The 19,433-nt window shown below is 38.7% G+C and overlaps 1 protein-coding gene across 1 annotated transcript; it reads right to left on the minus strand.

The window, feature by feature from the left end:
• Positions 1 to 13,465: 13,465 nt before the first annotated feature.
• On the minus strand, positions 13,466 to 16,177 carry LOC116266411 (probable BOI-related E3 ubiquitin-protein ligase 3). The gene is made up of 4 exons (XM_031647620.2): positions 15,508 to 16,177; positions 15,319 to 15,404; positions 14,951 to 15,111; positions 13,466 to 14,163 (listed from the first exon to the last, which is right to left on the minus strand). The coding sequence occupies exons 1-4, from the start codon at positions 15,564 to 15,566 to the stop codon at positions 13,561 to 13,563; spliced, it is 909 nt and encodes a 302-aa protein (XP_031503480.1). The 5' UTR covers positions 15,567 to 16,177; the 3' UTR covers positions 13,466 to 13,560.
• Between the last annotated feature and the right edge of the window lie 3,256 nt (positions 16,178 to 19,433).

Genomic DNA, 19,433 nt, shown 5'->3' on the forward strand with positions numbered 1-19,433 from the left:
ACTGAACTCATGTTTCCATTCAACATTGTGAAGATGGTTATTTAGCTATGCGGTCTGGGTACAGAGAGAGAGAGACAGAGAGAGATGAAGGGAGATATATAGCTGACTTGCTCCTAGAGGCTTAACACTCACGGGAATCAAATTGACGACAGGTCCTCTACCTGCCCACCAACCTGTCCAGCTATACTAAGCCCCTTGGAGAGAAAGAAGTTCAACCAGCTATACTAAGCCTCTTTGGAGTGAGAGAAGGTGAAAAAGAGAGAGAGAGGTTGATGTTCTGCCAATGGTTTAGGTACAATATGACTGTTTCAGGTCTAAATAGTCGTGGCAGCTCTCTGCAACCCTTTGCTAAGTTGGTGAAGCCTTTAATACTGCCATTATCAGGCTTTATAATACAATCTGATTTGTAGTGACTTGGGTTAGGTGATTAGGTCATGCTCTTATGATCTTGTTAATAGGGGAGAGAGAGGCAGCTGGAATGTTTGGCCTCTGTTCTAGGTATAGCACGATAGCTTCAGGTTTAACATATAGCTATGGTGCCTCTTTGCAATCCTTTGCAGCCAAGTTGCTGAAGCCTTAAGCTCTGTCATTATCAAGCTCTCCAATAGAATCTGTTCTGCAAATTTTCCCCACAATGTAACAACGAATGGATAGCCAATAATTTCTTATCTCTAGGGCGTCCATATCTGAGATGGCCATGCCAAAAGCTTGCGCTAGTTGCTTTTCCCTAGCTCTCTCAATGGTTAGGTATGCTATATTGGTCACACTTTGTCTGAATGCTGTTGAGCATCATATGACTGGACCAACAACACATTGGACCATTCTAGACCTACAAGCTCAATAACTAGGCACTGTGGCTGAGCTGCTCGGAATCCGCCTAATTTCATCTGCCTACCAGAGAAAAGGAATTTCTGCTTTATTGAGCTTTATACTTTTCTGCGATTACTTAGTAAAAAATTAACGTTCTCCCAAAAGGTCCTTCATTTGGTGCAAATGAGGCGAGACTACGGATGTCACTTTCTCGATCATTTATTAGCGAGAGTTGCACCTCTAGCTTTTACAGATTCGCAAACTTCATCCCTGTACGACATGTGGATATTACTGTCAAGCTCTCTTCTACCTCTGCATTCTAATGCCAATCTCTTTATAGTACAAGGAAAGCCATTTTCATGCTCCCTTTTGTCCTTTTGTAATGCCCATTCACATAGAAAACTTTTCTAGTTGAAACTGTCTTTTGGCCCATAGGCCCTACCACAGAGTCAGTCCAATTTGACAACTCACCAGTGGTACTAGCACAAAATCATATTGTAGCATTTCCCAAACAGTGGCTGGGGAAGCCTTGGAGAGAGGCTTTCATCACCTCCCACCCAAGTCTTTTCACATTATGCCAAGTAGTTTTCCCTATTAAGCAGAAATCAGATAGAAACTATTGCTATTTGACTTTTTGGAAGCATGAGTAGCCATGATTTGTGTCTTTGGAAACTATTCTTTCACTTATCATGCAAGAAACTCTCAACACTCATCCTGGTCAATTTTGGCTGCTTCTGCTTTGGTAATTTTTGTCAGGTGGTTGCTGTAGAAACCCTTACATGGTAGACTGAGCCCCACCTTCCTGCAACTGTGATAGACTGAACCATGGAGAAATTAATGTTCCAAGAACCATACTGGCCAAGAGCTACAACACCAATTCTTCTTAGGCAATCACACACTTCCAAACTGTAGGTCATTATCACCACCATCATCATATCCTCATCTAGCTAAAGGCTGAAAGGCTCCATCTTCAATGACCCCAAAAAGTCTCTCATTTTTCAGGATCACTGTTTTGGAGTTTGACTAGCCCTGGGCATCCCTACAAGACCTAAAGCCCCTGCTTAGCCTTTCCCTGCACCCCTGTAAAATACAAAGGACCCTTCATCACTATCATCAACACCACCACCATGACAGAAAAGCTTGACAAGGTTGGTCCTAGTGTGATGTTGATCTTGTGGGGGCCAGAGGCCCTACAGGCCCAATCCCTTCGTGACCCCCCATGGATTAAGTAATATTTAAGGGCATGTCTCCCCATGTACCAACAAACAATGAAGAGGATGGGAGGGTGTGTCTGCTTTTCTCCTCCATGGAAGAGAATCCAAGAGAGGTCCCACAACTGTCTCACTGGAGTTGAAAATTGGTACAGAGAAAACAAAGGCCCTCACCGGCCTTGTCCCCCACACAGTAATAGAATTGAGAAAGGTGACAAACATTAAATAATGGAGGGTCCCTCCCACTGAGCAAGCGTACTTTCTGGACCTGCATTTTTTTTTTTTTTTTTTACTGCACTTACCACAATTGCATGTGCATCAGAATCACAATGGCTTCCATTCCTTTGAGTTTGGTGGTCCTCTGCGGACCACCACCAATGGCCACGGCCATTGTGCAGCAGTACTCTGTCCCACATCTGCAGCCTGCTAGTGGCTGCGGGACCCCTTAGCTGCTATTTTCTCTTGTATCTTTGCATTCATATTTTGTGAAATAAGTAGTTAGTGCCATGTACTGTTTCTGATGTAGAAGTTTGAAAGAAAAGAGAAGCAAGAAGAAAAGGGAAAGCTTGTGAGAAGAATCACTCAACTCTATAGGCCGCTGGCTTCAAAAATAAGCCATGATTGCTAACTTTTGACTTTTTTTCTGAAGGATCGCAAAAGCTAAGATCTTTAAACTGTGAATATCTTTTTCCTTCTTCCCGCATCATGCACGCACACACTCGATTCCTTGATGAACATTTCGATGCACAGATATGTAGATCTTTTCCGAGAAGGGATAAGGGGATATTTCTATGTGAAAAAGCAGCGAGCTTTATTCTCATTCACGAGCAATGGAAGACAAGTAGACAGCTCATTAGAGCATGTTGGAGGATATGCTAAAGATATTAACTTGGGGGGTATTAGATCCTCTGAATGCACATATCAACTTTTATGATGGTACCGGCGAAGTTTAAATATGGTTTTGTGAGCACCAACTTGAACATCTTGTATACGTCTCACTATTAATTCCTTGTGCACCTTCTACCTTTTCTGAAACGAAGTAAAGAATTGAAGGCACTTTATCATGTCATATACGTTTCAATACTGTTTCAGATGTGCACCTACCTCCTGAAGAAGATTATGATATTTTACATGGTTCTTTTCTGTTTTTGACAATATCAAATATTTTCATGAGGTGAAACAGAAATTTAAAGATGAAGAATAGGTTTTCTGTTCGTGCATGTCTTACAGTTCGATATGAAGGATGATTCCCTGAGATTTTGACGGCAAAAATCACTGTTAGAAAAGCTATTGAAAGATTTTCCTAATAGTGGAGCTTGTGTTCTTGGAGTTCCATATGGTACGTTCCACAGTTCAAAATGGTGCCTGGTTCTCGCTCATTGAAGTACTGAAATTACCAATCAAGAACTTGGAGTATTACGAATGACATGCATGCTAAAGTGAATCATGTTTGAATCGTACGCCTGTACAAACTGAGAAACGTACAGTTTACTATTTTCAATAGTGGCCATCAAAGAGAGAGAGGGAGCCCCACTGATTGTATTTATGAATAATTTGAAAGCAGGTTTAACTTTTGAAGAAATAACATGTAAACATTTAGTTTGATTGTGTTTATGAATAATTTGAATATAGGTTTAACTTTTGAAGGAATAGCATGTAAGTTTTTATGTTCTAACAATTTGCACTTAGCTGCTTGAATTAGGGGCAAAGTTGAAGTTAAATGAGAAGCTAATTTCCAAATGAAGTATGTTTTAACATAACACTAAGGAGTTTTTTGGCATTATGAACAACATGTGAGTGTTTCAGAAATCTACCTCAAGTGTCCCATAAATTTATTCCAAACAAGTGACTCATGAATCTACTCCAGTGTAGGTGAATTTTTAAAACACTCACAAGTTGTTCCTAATACCAAATAACCACTAAACGACTCAATCACTTTTTATAATTTACAAAAACATGCTAATCAAGTATTCAAGTATTTTTCCTTATCCCATCAAAACGTAAACATGTTTTTTGGTTGCAAATGAACTTTCTCGAGGAATAAGATCAGGTTTTGATGAAACAGATCATACGTTTAAGTTTTGATTTTCTTTCATTTAACAACTTGTGTTCTATATAATTTGGGTAGTAAAATGAAAGAAATTAAACATATTTTTGTTACTTCATGAAAATTCAAACATATTTTGTAATGGTTCTTAAAATTGTTAGTTACTATATTCTTTAGATCATATTTAAACAGGAAAACCACAAAGAAGATGGGACCATTGACAGGCGCTATAATGGAAACGGTTCAGGTGCAGTCTGCCTCAAGACCTAATCGTGTCCTCTACCTTGTCATTTATCATTTAGACTACAGCAACAACACGACGTTCTATCTCTTCACTTCTGTCGTCCCTTCGTTTCTTATCATAGTTATTCCTCTCTTTTTCTCTCTCTCTCTCTCTCTCTCTCTCTACCTGTTAGACACTGCTTGGCCCTGTGCTGCAATTTATGCATGCACTTTCTCCAATATGTGCAACGTGTAAAGGAACAATTATTAATGAATGGACATATCAAGGATTGATAAGTTTATTCTGATCACCATCTTACTTCAAAAAGATAGCCTGACAAATTCCGTCAAGCTTTCCGTGAATATTCTGATGCTAATTTACAAGACATTAACATGCCCATCAACCAACTTTCCCGGTATCCTATGCACTTGCTTGCATACATCAGATAACATTCAAGGCACCAAATAAAAAACTACTTAGTTAATACAACGAGGACCCACGTTAAGTTTTCTCTCTAGAGAAAGTTTTACAAAATCCTTTTTCATGTTTGATGGAATAAGAACTCACTTATCACTTACCTGTAATTTGATCTTCTATTGAATAAAAGAAATCTATAACTCAGGTGCGTTTTTAGTATGTAAAAAGTTCGATTTACATAATCTGTAAATTTCAAACTTAGGATTTGATAAGCGAGAAACTTGATTTCAGAAACATTTTTCAGGTTGTTTTCTTTCAAAATCACATCTACATGGGAAGTTTTACCAAGAACTAAAGAGTTCCTGCTGTGGAACTCTTAGAAATAAATGAACCCATGAATATAACAGGCATGTTGCTTATGCCTTCATAATTGCCACCACTAACTCTTAACCTTTTAAAGAACGCCACTAATGATCTTTTCCAGCCTACCCACAACCCCGCATTCTGATTGGCTTTGTTCCTTCTCCAAAGCTAAAAAATCACGAACACTTTATTTATTCTATACAAAGGCTTCCTTGCTTGTATCATGGTGACAACAAAGTGGCATCTTTTTTTTCTGCAAATCGATAGGTTGGAAGGCATTTCCCAACGATGGCATGTGGCCCACAATCTGTGCTTCGAATGCCCTTTTCTTTAGACAGCCATCTTGCCAAGGACAACTTGGAAACTATCTCAGAGAAATGACTCTTTATCTTGAGAAAATGAAAGGCAATGAAGAAAAGGAAGAGACAATGGTGGAGCCCTCTGCTATCTCTTTCTCAATAACAATTGACCTAACATTTGATGCATTTTGAGTGCACACAACGTACAGAAGGAGATCGAGTGGAGTCTTTCCCTTTGTGAAAGTGAGAGAAAGCGTGCCCCCACCATTGCCACTAAAAGCTGAGGTTTGGTCTGAGATGGAACCTTTGGTCCTTCTGCTAACTTCACTGTCCACAGTAGCGATTGACATGACCTGCAACCTTCATGATTTTGGCCTTGATATTGCCGTGGGATCCACGACACCGTGAAGCGCCATTGCCCATCCCTACCATCGTCTTCTTATGAGGACTCTTGCAGGCGATCAGGCCCCACCATGGCTGCAGGTCAGTCTTGCTGGGTCATAAATCAAGTGGGTGGTTGTTTTTTGGTGATGATGTTGTTGTTGTACTCTCCAACTTTTTGCCAGTTAATCAATGCATGGCTTTTTATATGTATATCCGAAGAAATTCATTAAAGAAAATGATGTCTTTTTGAATATGTAGATCCAACTTCTTAATGTTTTAACTTTTACGATCCATGATGTGAATGTTTCTGGCAATGTTGCATGCCAATGAACACGATTTTTTTTTCCTTGGCAATTTTATATCTTTTTAAACGTGCACCTCACATTTCTTAATAGTTTTCCACAGAAGAATCCTTAAAGATACAGAATCCTGTCAAATCTGTCTAAAAGATCGATTAATGCATCTTCTCCCCTCTCTCTCTCTCTCTCTCTCTCTCTATATATATATATATATATATATATATATATATATGCATGTCACATGCAAGATTCTGTGACACATGATCTCAATTCCATCAAGAAAATGGTGGACGCCATTATGGTCTAAGGCTAGCTTCTTGGGCATTTCAATCTTTTAGTTCTAAAGGTGCATTATCCCCGCAACGATTTGCTTTGCTTCAGATTCTTGAGCCTTTTCAGCTTCTTGGCGACAATTATAGATGTACCATACGTTATAAAACATCAAACTAAAGCTTCTGATGTCTAAAGTTTGTCAATCGTTTATATCGTTAGTTACAGGACGCTGAGATTCGAACAAACGTATACTTAGCATTGAAGTTTGAAGGATGGATCAAGGAAAGCGAGTTATTGATTGACCTGGAAATTAAGAAAGCAATGAATATCAAATCTCTTTCGGTGTCGTGAAATTCTTTTATGTCTCTCTAAGAATTGAAGGAAGAGAAGAAACGTTTTTAAGAGTTAAAAGCAATGTTGTATAATCGGTTCAGGTATCGATCTGAAACCCTGACGGATACAGTGTTTCCGCCATTTTCAGTCACTTTTCACATTAAATGATTCAGTAAATTTTATTTATATATCGGCCAATATTATTGAGGTGGGCCGTTTCATCTCCTTATCATTTTCATATTTAAGTAATATGCAATGCATCAGGCAGATACGGCACGACATACATAACATCAATTACAGGGTTGGCTGTCTGCATCATTGGCACATCTCTGCATTATATGCGTCAAGAAAATTGGGATTGATGTTCTTGAATTCTTCGATAATCATCTTATGCATTGAAACTTCTAACCAGACATTATTGCGTTCATGAATTCCACAAATGATATATTACTAACTTGATAGTGATAGCTTAATTTAAAAAGTATAATTCCAATTAATTTACAATGACAAATAATGATTTACGAACATAATTCTTCCATTGCTTATACCTCATAACTGTTATTTGTCCAATATATTGACAAGGAAAACGAAACCATCGATTTTGCTGGATGCATGGGGATGTATTGCCAAATGAAAGATCCGTCGTTATCATGTGACTCTACACAGCTAAGGTTTTATATGTATAATCTTTAAATTATATCCGTCTCCTCAAGCATGCCTGACCATATGTACACACGCTCACACACACACACGGAGACACAGATCAGTGCTTTAATTTGTCACTGGTGAAAAAAAAAACAGTAAAGGTGAATATCTAAATGATATAATGCCGGTAGTTGATTTCATGAATGAAGAAAAGTAAGAGTATTAAATTTTAAAACTTTAAGAAAATGTAATTTATCCATCGAATTTCCGTGTTTTTTAGTCATGTAAACAATATATAATACTCTGCACCATCTGTACAATTAAACTTATGAACCCCACTTAAAGGTCATGATAAGATAGAAAACATATACAAACAAAAACCTGTAGGTACAAGAACCCCACGTACTATGTTAGACAGTGGACCAAAATATTATAGAGGGAGAAAGAGCAAACAAATGAGAGTTAGAGAGAAATTGTTATATATTTGTACTTCAATGTCCACTGTGTGACCTCCTTACAATTGAAATCCTAGATGATTCACATCAAGTCTGTTATATGCAAATCTAGTGTTGAGTTTAGAGAACCTAAAATGCTCGCTATTTTGAGCTTCATCTAATCACAACTGCCCCATGCAAAGCATCGGATGAGTTGAGAGATATTGGAGGCTAGATGGAGAAGTTTAATATATATTGTTCATCTAAAGTAAATAGATAATTGAGAGAAAAACAATGAGAAAAATGTGTAAAGTCTCATCACCTTTTTTCCACTTTTTTTTTCTTAATTGTCAACCATATTGAATTATACTACCTTGGTTCTGAAAAACAACAGTCATTATATATATATATATAAAGAGAAAAAGAGAGAGAGAGAAAGAGAGACCTTTAGTTTTTCATATTTAATAGCCTCTACTTGCAAGCTTTTGGCTGCCTCACCCACCAACGGTGACATTATAGGCTCACTGTTGGCACAGATTTCCGCTGCAGACAAAACGGCCATGAATCAAAAACTGAGCTCCACGCTACGACACCCGTGACCGTGAGCAGCTTCCCCATCGGCCTTCAATACAAAACAAAAGGGGAATAGGAGGGGAGGTCACTGTACTGCCCACAAGACTCGAAAAGGGGTCACGTTCCCTCTGCCCCTTCCCATATCTTCAATGTCTTCTTTCCCCCCATAATTCTAACGCATCGATTGCTTACGCAGATTGCAGTAGAGGGGCCACCATCCGCACACCTCCCCACTTGCCTCCAATAATTTCACAGGCCAATAATGTTTTCTAATCGAAAAAAAGAAAAAACTTTTCGGTTCCTTTAATTTGTAGGAAAATTTTGTCGGCAGATCTCGAAAAAGACGCTTCGAAAGTGAGAACCTTTAAAACCGATGATAATGAGAGGAAAAATATATTATATTTTTTTCAACGTAGATCATGTACTTAATCTTTGATTAGAGACCGGAAACCGGCAAGCCCACGGTCTTAATAAACTTTTTCAAAGTATGTGCTTGATGTTGCTTAATTAGAATAAGATTAGAATCCAGGAAGTGGGCGCCATATGATGCTGCTAGTTTTCTTGGTCATGAGCTCAAAAAAGGGTAGCTAGATGTAGATGTGACTGTCATTAAATCTTCTATCAACGTTTTCTCCCTCTTTAGTGACGGTTTTTCGGGGTCAGGATGGCCTGAATTCTTGTAGTATATATTAGGTGTCGTTGATGCCAGAGGTGATATATCTTGGATGTGCATGCATATTTTATGTCAAGCCTCATGTTTTCGTGAAAAGATCCTTTGTCGTTGCAAAAAAGACCGAAAGGTTTTATGTGATGACGATGAAGAATAGAATGTGAAAGGAATACTAAGAAAACTAAGACAATATGATGATTGGATTATTGTTTGTCTTCTTTTGATTTAAAAAGAAACAATCATTAGCCAGAGGGAGAGACGTACAAACAATGAATTGCAAACGGTAGCATGAGCGACACTCAAGTTGAAAAGATGTACAGTAAGACCACTTAGGTTTCAAGGCAATCTTTAATCTTGCGTACCATCCTTAGACAATTTGGTACCATCCTTAGACAATTTGGCTAACTGATCTTTCCCAATTCTACAAACAAGATGGGGGATTTCATACCTCGAAACCCAGTGTTGTTAAAATCGGTCTATTCGATGAGAATTAGTGGAAAACTCAATTTGATTCAAAAACCAATTCAAGGGTGCCATGTGTTATTTTTTAAATATAATTAAATTTTTTTATAAACTATCTCATTTTAACTATGTTTTACATTTTTTCATTTCTTAAATAATGATTTTTAAATGTTTTTACCCATTCATATATGTATATGAAAGAGGGCAAAAAGGTCATTCTATATACATGTGCAAAGTACTTTGGCAAGTCAGGAAGCCTGTGCTCCCTTTGGCTTATGTGAGGCTTTGGCGTTGTACGTGTAAAAAAGTATTTTGCCAAGTAACCTATGCCCCCTTTGGCTTATTATTTGACGCTGACCTCGGATACCAGCACTTGATTCAACTCCACAAATTTTTTTCTTTCAAATTAATGAGATAAAACCTAAAGGCTTTTCCAGACAACAAGGTAATGCACATAAAAATTGATAATTGATAGTGTTTTCCAAAATGAATTTTTTACAAAAGGAAAAAAAGAGTTAAAAGTATCCACCTTTTGGCGCCATACAAGACAAACAAATGGATATGTTCAAGCAAGCACAAGGATTGTGACTCGTCGCTTGGCAAAACTCTACTGCTTCTTTGTTTCTCTTGTCTTCGGAGTCCAGGATTGTGTCGGTGTCTGGTGCTGATCACTTAATATATACAAACTAATAATAATAAATACAATGTAAAATGAAGTTATTAAACACTTATAAGCTAAAAATGAAACTCCTATATCATTCTAACACAAAATGACAAGCTCACAATTCATTTCCAAACCAATCAATTGCCCTAAAACTTTCTGACATAGAATTGGAACCAATTAACTATATGAACTCACTATCCTTGTATGAACTAAGCTGGGTGAGCACAATTTATGATAACTATTTCATTTTTTCCAAAAAAAATGAAATGAGGTTCTCATGAACTGTGGAAAACTTGGTACGATCAGTGCTCAACTGGTCCTGGTCTGCTCACTTTCTCTCTCTTCCCACATGTTTTGTTCATACGACTTGTAATGATAGAAAGATCCAAAGGAAAAGAGAAAATAGTGCTACACTATGCTGCCATAAATTTTGATTGTGCCCTGTCCTTCTTTCTCTCTCTACACTGCTAGAAGGGCTCGGCGTACATGTAGCCTTTGTCACACTCAAAACGAGGGAGGTACGTTGGTCAGGTCTCTTTCTCCAATGAATTATACTATGGGTACAATCTGGAACATTGATTTATTAACCATCCTGACCTGATCTGACCTGACCACCCACACCTCACCAGTACATGGCACCTTGGATTGCACGGAGGCCTACTTTGGATTATGCAAAAATGCCAAACGATCCCAAGATACGACGTCAACGGCTTGCTAACATCGAATTAGTGACTCCTAATCGCATACATTCGGTCCAGGGGCGGTAAAGAATCATGAGTACAAACTCTAATTAAACTATGTATAAATGTCTAGATCCAAGGTCCGATCAATATTCTATTTGTGACTTTTTGTTATGATTTGAGGAAAAAGTTTAGTTTTGTATTAAAGATTTTTAAAAATTTTTGTGGGTTTGTAAAGATGTTTCAGGCATATGATTACTTGTCTTCATTTATAATCTCTTTGAGGTAGAAATTAAAGCTGCCAGGTAAAAACTGCTACAGTGTGAGCCTGAATTTGATTTGGAAGTGGGTCGGGTTGTTGCATTATTTCCTGTATTTAAAAATTTATGCTGAATCCACTGAATCCACATTAAGTAGCGTCTCATTAAGTTAGATATGTAGAACATTGAAACCCAACTTGAATATGACTTCACTTCCCTGTTCGATTAGATCTCTTTTAAGTGATATTATCATTCGATCTAGCAATCTTGTAAATATCGGTTTTTGGTTTAAATAGAAAGCCTTGAGAATGTATTGTGTATCGAGGATGTGTACCTCTTTGCTAATTCCCTCAAAAAAATAATATTGACGCTAAAATTTGGGACTAATCCTTCTAGACTAACTTTGGTGTAAAACACTCAAGGTCATATTCTTATGCTACCAAGATTATCGGTTGCTTTGGTGCATAGGTGGACTTCGAGTACATTGTTCAATTCATTGCCATCATTTACAATCCATATGAGTAATACACTGAAGCATGACAACAACCAAAATTTAGAACAAAACCTGATCTTAAACTCATCCAAACAAGATTGCGACTTTCAAATTAAACAAAATGATACTTCGAGTAGTATAAAAATGAATATGGAGGGTGAGGTTACCAACTAAGGTAACTTTCTTTGAGTGAATTGACAAACCTGGGTTAGATGAGGATGTCATCCAAATGCGCCTTAATTTTTTTTCTGTCGCTTACTTTTCTGTCGTTGTTATTGCGAGTGTACTTTCGTCAATGTATATACAACTTCTTAGCATGCTTAATTAAGAGCTTCCCATTAAGAAAGATGAAGTAGGGTAAATTTACTCCATGTAAGAATGTGAAAGTACTCAAACTGAAACCCTCATGTGAGAGGCAGTGAAATTCCCTTTCATGCACCTCTGTTTTAACTGCTGGCTGTTTCATCCTTCCACTACCAATTAAAAAAGCACAAACATGCTACAATGGCAGGCATGCAACCCCCCAAAAAAAAAGTAACCCAAAAGAAAACAAAGTAAATATTTGGATGAACATGGTAAAAACAACAAAAATCACACCTACATCATCTCAAAGCATGCATTGGGTGTTATACTCATTGGGCATGTATGTCTTTGGACTGAATCAAGTCATCCATGCCATAGGACGGGAATTTGTACAGCGGGCCATGGTGCACGACATAAATGTCATATTATTAAAGGGCATGTACATCTTTCTACGGCTTGGGATATCGATAATTTGGCAACAAAAACACTTTGTGAATGTCTTATAAATCTAACTCAAAACTTAGAATTTGATTCATAAAACAAAAGTTGTAGTGTTTGATGAAATGTCTTAATTTACAGCAGATTAAAGTGTTTTTACTATCAAACAACCCCAAAAGGACTCCATAATAAAACTCTTTGGGGTGTTAAAGTTAAACATATAACCTGCTCCCCATCATGTTGACTGCATGTGTATACAGTAAAGTCTCTGTCCTTGAAACCACGGCAGCAGTTTGCTGAGCTCCCAACAATTTTAATGATTTTTTTTTATGGGAAAAGAAAATAGTCTGTCGGTCCAAAACTCACAAGCGCAGTATATTTTTACTGCACATAAGAAACAGTGGTAACTGCTTTGAGGACAAAATGATGTTGATCTTTTCTAGTGAATTATTCGGTTCGTACTTTTAAATTTAGTGTGTACACTGAGACAAGATGTCAAGGACAGTATGTCAAATTTCACTTATTTCATTTCTTAATGGGAAGCAAAATCAGTAGTACAGATTAAAATTTTACATTTTAGAAAATTTACATTTACATTAAAAAAACAAACAAAATGTCATTGAAATTATGTCACAAACACTTTGCCACATACATGCCTGTATACCTACAAACACAAACATACATAAGAGCCAAAATCCGAAAGTAAGCTATCACTTCACAGCACAGCTTGATAACGTATGGGACTGCATGTTCTGAGAGTATCGTCGACGGATTTCTTCCGTTGTTAGGATGTTCGGACCTTACACACACACAAAACCAAGACTATATATATATATATTAGCGCATAGATTAAGCTAAACATTTGTATGGATGGTCTGTATTTTTCAGGAAAGCAATCAAGCCCAACTTTTTGTTCCAACTTTTTATCTATGGCAGGCCAATTTTATATTTCATTGCTGTTTGAAACTTAAAAAGGAGTTCCTTTGGCTACAGAGGACGTGCTCGTGATTCACTTTTTCAGGCCTGACAGACACGCACGCCCTGTGGCGAAGTAGCCGCCGACCGATCTCCGGCCACTAGTCTCCAAGCCATCGGACCCTACCAGGGAATCCGGCTACACCGCCATTGATGTCACGATTTTAGAACATATAGAACTCAATATTTTGAGAGAACAGGCAGCGGTATAATAGCTTTCAAGGTATTTTTATCATTTTTTGAATGAATAGAAAAGAATTGTTCTCCTCCCTGTAGAAGGAGAGAGAGAGAGAGAGAGAAAGAGTCAAGACATGTAGACTTGGACAGTGGCAGTCTTGGGGGAGAAGCAGAGTGGGCACTTCTCCGACCTCCCGTCGCACTCACTGCAGAGGCAGAGGTGCCGGCACGGCAGCACCAACACCGACACCTCCCTCGTCCCGCACACCTTACACCCCATTACCCTCCTCCTCCTCCCCTTCTGCTCATCTGCCTCCACCTCCCCAACTCCTCCGCCTCCGTCGCATCCCGACTTGGCGGCGGCGTCTTTATCTGCCGCCTCCCCGTAGCTGCAGCACTCGCCGTTGTCCCCCTGTCCCTCCTCCAGCGAGGAGGGCGCCTTGGCGTTGTTGTTACCATCGGCGTTGGCGTTGGACAGCAGCAGCAGCTCCAGGTCCCGACGCAGCGCCACCACCGTGGCCTCGTTGGCCTGCGCGAGGTTCCGCCACACCTGCCCCTCCACCAGCAGCGCCCTCACTTTCTCCTCGAGCGCGCTGTTCCGCCGGTTCATGCTCTCAATCTCCTCGTCCTTCCCCCTCAGTATCCGCTGCATCCCCACCTCCGCCGCCGCCACCACCTGCCTCCAGTAGCTCCTCCTCTTCTCCTCCAGCTCTGCCCGTGTCTTCTCCGTCTGTAGCGGGAGAGAAAGAAACCGATCGGGATCAGTTGGCCACCATTAGAAGAAAGAAACAGAACCAACTTACTAGATACGAAAGTTGAGACACAAAAAGCAGTCCCCAAATCAACTAAACAATAAAAAATGAGAATCTCTTCTTTACGTGACAGTAATATCCAGAAAAAAAGTGGGATAAAGGTTGAGTACAACACAGTGCAGTTGCGTTTTCGCTTTAGTGCAAGAATTGCAGGTAAAGCGGCCACACTTGGACTTCAAAAACTTGTCGATCATGGAAAACACTTGATTTATTTTTTCAAGAAAAACCAAAAGAAATTATTCATTGGTGGATACATTGGTCATTGTCTTACGTGGTTGTGAGTTCCCACGCTATCTGGGCAGAGATAAAAAAGAAGGCGTGATCTCCCCGGCTACGTCAAAACGATGCATCCGTACGTCCAGACGTGCAAAGTAAATGGGAACCCGTCTTTTTTTTCCCGCTTTTCTATATAAAACTCTGACTACCTTTTATAAGCTTCTGATTCGTTTATTAAAATGCGATTCTTTTGAAACCAACGCTTGTCATGATCAATTTTCAGCTAACCAAAACTTCAATCGTATAATCTCTATTCCCTTCTCCATTTCTAACTTGTGAGAACATATATAAAGACCTGCTCGAACTGAGAATCTCGTGACTGGTCAGTGCCCATAAATGTCCGGAACCGGAAGTAGATATATCTTAATTAAAAATTAGTAAAATTAATAAAGGATCAAGAGAAGAGAAGGGAGAGAGAGAGGTGTTTACTTGGAGAGCTACGAATCGATCGAGCTCTTGGCATTGACGCTGGACTTTGACCAAAATCTCCCGGTCAAACACCGACCGGAATTCATCCCTCCCGCGCTTCCTCGACGCAGAGAATCCGCATGAGAAGTCGTCGGCCGGGTTCTCCACGATCGGACTGACGCCTGAATGCCAACGGCGAGAAGAAGAAAATGAAACAAAAAAAATTCATCAGTTTTGCAATCTCGGCAACTCAATGCTTATGAATTCAATAATAAAGGATTTGATTTTCTCCGTAAGGAAGAAAGCTACGGGCTTACTGGACTAGTAGAACAAGAGTAGATTAGTGAATCGATATATATTGGCATTACTTTTAATCCTTTTCGACTCACCTTGAAGTATGAACGGAGAGAAATTCGAAGAGAAATTCTGGCCTTCTTGAAGCGGGAAACCGCCGGCGATCGGGTTCACGAAATTCCTGAAGCGAACAACCAGAAGCATTCCTTTCTATTAGACATCCAGTAATCATGAATCGACGAACCCAGAAAAACAGAATCCAGAGACGGAGAAAGCAACCATACCTGCTAGCGATTTCCGCCATTAATGAATTAGTGGGAGCTTCGAATGGTTGCAAAAACATGGAAAACCGACGAAATGGCGAATTGGGTCCTCCTTTGAACTCCAAAAACGAAGTTGGTCGCTCTTCTTATCCAAGGAAAACCAGTGAGCAGAAGAGAAGAACCGGCTTTTGCTTCCACTCGGCAGAAAGACGAGCTATGAAACGAAAAATGGTTGGTCTGTCCGCCTCGAAACACGGTCTCCTTACAGAGAGAGAGAAGAAAAAAGAAAGAACCAACAGAGAAATCCCTGTTTCCAGCAAAAGATCAGAGGCTCGGTATTCTTCCTTCGCTTCTGCTTCAAAGCAATTTATCGAAAAGCAGAGATGCAAGAAGAGGAGGACAAGCTACACGAAAGAGAAGCAATTGACGGGAACAGCGGGGCTTCTGTGTCTCAACCTGTGACGGTGTGGATCTGGAAGGGAAGGACAATGATAGAAGAGAAGGAACGGAATGAATGGGATCTGGCCTTTGTGGGATTTAAGGGCGAGGTGCCTTACGAATCGGCGTACCGAATGGCGCCATCGTTGATGCCGATGGAACGGTGAAGGCTGAAAAGAAAGTCCAACTGGATTTCGCTATTCGGGTGCTCACTTATAGGGGGAGGAAAGAGACCACAAATTGGAAGAGAGATCTTTTCTTCTCTTCCACTTCTCCCTTTTATCTGTTTTTGGATCCAAAATTAACTGCTATTTATTCATTTGAATAATGACTAAAAATAACCAAGCTGGCAGTTCAAGAAGAAAAAGAAAAGTAACTCATATTCTTGGCACCAGCAATCAGCCGCGTTTATGATAAATAAGAAAATAAATAATTAAAAATAAATGCTGCTGACATAGCACAATTTCATGTCAGTGCTCATTTAACAAAAAGCCCGAGCAATTTTCCATCAAAGAACAATCTTTTACTCCTTATTTTAAAAAGGATGCACCATTACTAGCTTTCTTGAAAATGAGCCACAAATTTTCTCCCAAATAACAATAAAGAAGTAAACAATAGCAGCAAGATGCCAAGATTATTTGAACAATCAAGGTTAAAAAACAACTTGGTAAATTTCAAAAAAAGTTGCTCTATTTGCATTTGGCAATTGTGGAAAAAACCTGGGACTAAGGTTGGAAATGAACAAGAAAGTTGGCCTTGAGGGAAAGCTTCCTAAAGTTTGTGTGAAGGGATTCAGAGGTTGGCTGTCACTCTTTAAAAGACTCCCAACGTAAATAAGCAAGTTCTGACTCCAAAGGCAAGATGACAATACATGTGCACCTTTTGCCCAATTCATAATGGACATATTAATGTCTTGGGAATGTAGAACAGTAAAAAGAAAGAAAAGTTAAAACGTATTATAGCATTTCTTGTTTGGTGAACTTTGTTATGGTTTACAAGGTGGAAAGTCATTCCCATATATGTAAAAGCAAGCTAAATTGCTTTTATTTTTCGAAATTGTTCATTGACGAATAATTTTCTTTAAAAAGTGCAGGAGATAACTCCCAATCTGCAGTTTCATGGATCGATGTCTCCTGCTTTAAAGGAATCTTTTTGTTGGTGTAATGTTTTTTTTTTTTTCTTTGACTTTGTCAATTTCTCGAGATAGAACAGATCTAGTTTGAATAGTTTAGGAGCTAACTGATGTGTGGATTCAAATAACAATCGAGTCCTAAATCTAAGGAAATGACTCTCGAGTATCTCGAGCTCCTTAAAATAGCTCGAATGGCGGTAGAGTCGCGCCCCTGTTTAATTTGATAAATCCAAGTTAGTTAAAAGGATTGTTTTCCAATACTATTTCATGGGATTTAGAACTTAAATCACCATTTTAGGCTTCTGGCAATGATATACATTCTTCTAGAGTAAAGCCCAAGGTTTTTTTACCTTTTCGCATGTTTCTTATGAGAATGGAAGTTCCGTGATATCTCTTTGGTTTTCTTGTCGAAAAAGTTTTGAACACACACACACACATGTGTGTGTGTGTGTGCGTGCGTGTGTCTATACATATAGGTTCATTCATGTGTTTTTTGGTTAAGCTAAGCCAATTAGTAGTTGTCTTATAATTGATTAAGTAGGAAATCCATATGTGTATTAATGCAGCTATTTCCATGCTTCGATGTGTTTTGCCTAGTCACATAGGCTGGTGTTGCTGTTTTGGATGTTCACATGTTCATATTTGGTATTCAAATTTATACTCTTAATAAGAATAAAAAAGAAATTCTACCCAATATGCAAATCGGAATTCACAATCCAGAAAAGTCTATGCCATATCCAAACCCAAATCTGAATTCACAATCTGAATCCAATCTGGACCTGGTTTTTAAATTCACATCCAAATATAAATCCAACTTTTAAACCGAACCTGAACACATTATGATGTATTAAGAATCAACTTTCAAAATGAACATTGAATATAAGATATTTTTTTAGAACTAAGTCTGACCTGAATCCGAGTCTGATCGGGCATCTGTTTATATCCACGTCCAAACCTAATCGGATGTCATTTCTAAGTCCGAATCCACTCTAATTTCTTAATCAGATGTTAATTTTTTTCTATATATGATTTTTTGGAAGCATTTCGGTTGGCTGTCGGACATCCCTAGCTTTAAGCAATTGAAAATCAGCCCTTCCTATAACACTAAACATTTGGAGGTAAAAGATCAAGTATTTTCATAAGTTACCTCTTGAACCCAAATGTTTCATAGTCAATAAGCAATTATGGACGCACGTCAAGATTAAGTTAAAATTATATTTGCAGTTTGCACGCATGAATTATGTAGAACAAAATTAATAGTTAATTTATGTAAGAGCTCTCTCTCTCTCTCTCTCTCTCTCTCTCTCTCTCTCTCTGTGGTTTATCTAAATGTTTAGATCAAGCATTTGACAACGATATTATTTACACAATTTAAAAGTATATGATCACGACAAAAGTAACATGGAATTGTATATTATTGTTGTGCTTTGTCAAATATAGAGAAGCTTGTCCCGGTAGGAAACTTAACTGGTGGTTTATTATGCCATATCTACGATCTCCTTCCAATCAGCGGCGGAGCCACATGGTGGCTAGCATTAGTGTGGGCAGTTGCCCACACGAGCCTCACAAACTTTGCTTATTTTTATGTTAATAATTTTATATATTTGGTTGTTTACATTATAGGTGCCCCTTAAAACGTTAATGTTATCGAACTATTAATGTTATTGAACTAATGATCCCACCAGCCAAGATTTCTTTCTCCGCTTGTGCTTCCAATAGTACCAACTTTAAGTCTATGAGGAAGTCTTCTTACACACTCAAAATTTTAACTCAGGCAAGCTAGCGCATTACATCACATATCCTGTAGAATTTAAGCATGAACTCTCTTGTCGATTTCCTGACTGACCAGTCATTTTCATTACTTTAAATCCAGCTTTTAATTTAATTGGTAGCTAGTCGAGTGACTTTTAAGGCAAGTTTTGTCCAACTTAACTAAACCAAGGAGTCCAATGATCAACTTCACATTTCTAATTTGCCAAGCCCTTAGGTTGATAAGGGCTTGAGGTTAACATGGATGCACCTACTTTGAAGGTGGGGTGCATCATGCACAGGCCTCGATGCATGACATGTACTTCCCGTGGCCCACTCCCAGGTGTACATGTCATGCATAGGGGCCTATGCACAGTACACAGGGTTATGCACATAACCAGCTTCGTACTTTCAACTTAGTAATCAGGTTAATCATACGGCTTGGTTGTCGGGACTCATCTAGATTAATTTGCCTCAAAAAGGTCATGTAGGCTTATTCATAGTTGGCAAACTTGTGAATTGGACTCGGATAGATTCCCATACTAAGGGATTAAGGATCAACAAATTGACTTGGTGACTTATCCTGCTTAATTCATAAATTTTTACGGTGTAGCTTGGCTACAAAATG

The sequence above is a fragment of the Nymphaea colorata genome, chromosome 12, assembly GCF_008831285.2.
Source record: "Nymphaea colorata isolate Beijing-Zhang1983 chromosome 12, ASM883128v2, whole genome shotgun sequence".
In the NCBI taxonomy this organism is placed as follows: Eukaryota; Viridiplantae; Streptophyta; class Magnoliopsida; order Nymphaeales; family Nymphaeaceae; genus Nymphaea; species Nymphaea colorata.

Excerpts from the sequence above, each read along its gene's own strand:
- LOC116266411 (XM_031647620.2), bottom strand. The coding sequence starts at position 15,566 with ATGTTTTTGCAACCATTCGAAGCTCCCACTAATTCATTAATGGCGGAA. Across the intron at positions 15,405-15,507 it reads ATGGCGGAAATCGCTAGCAG|GAATTTCGTGAACCCGATCG; the intron begins GTATGGTTGCTT and ends TGTTCGCTTCAG. Across the intron at positions 15,112-15,318 it reads CTCTCCGTTCATACTTCAAG|GCGTCAGTCCGATCGTGGAG; the intron begins GTGAGTCGAAAA and ends GTTGGCATTCAG.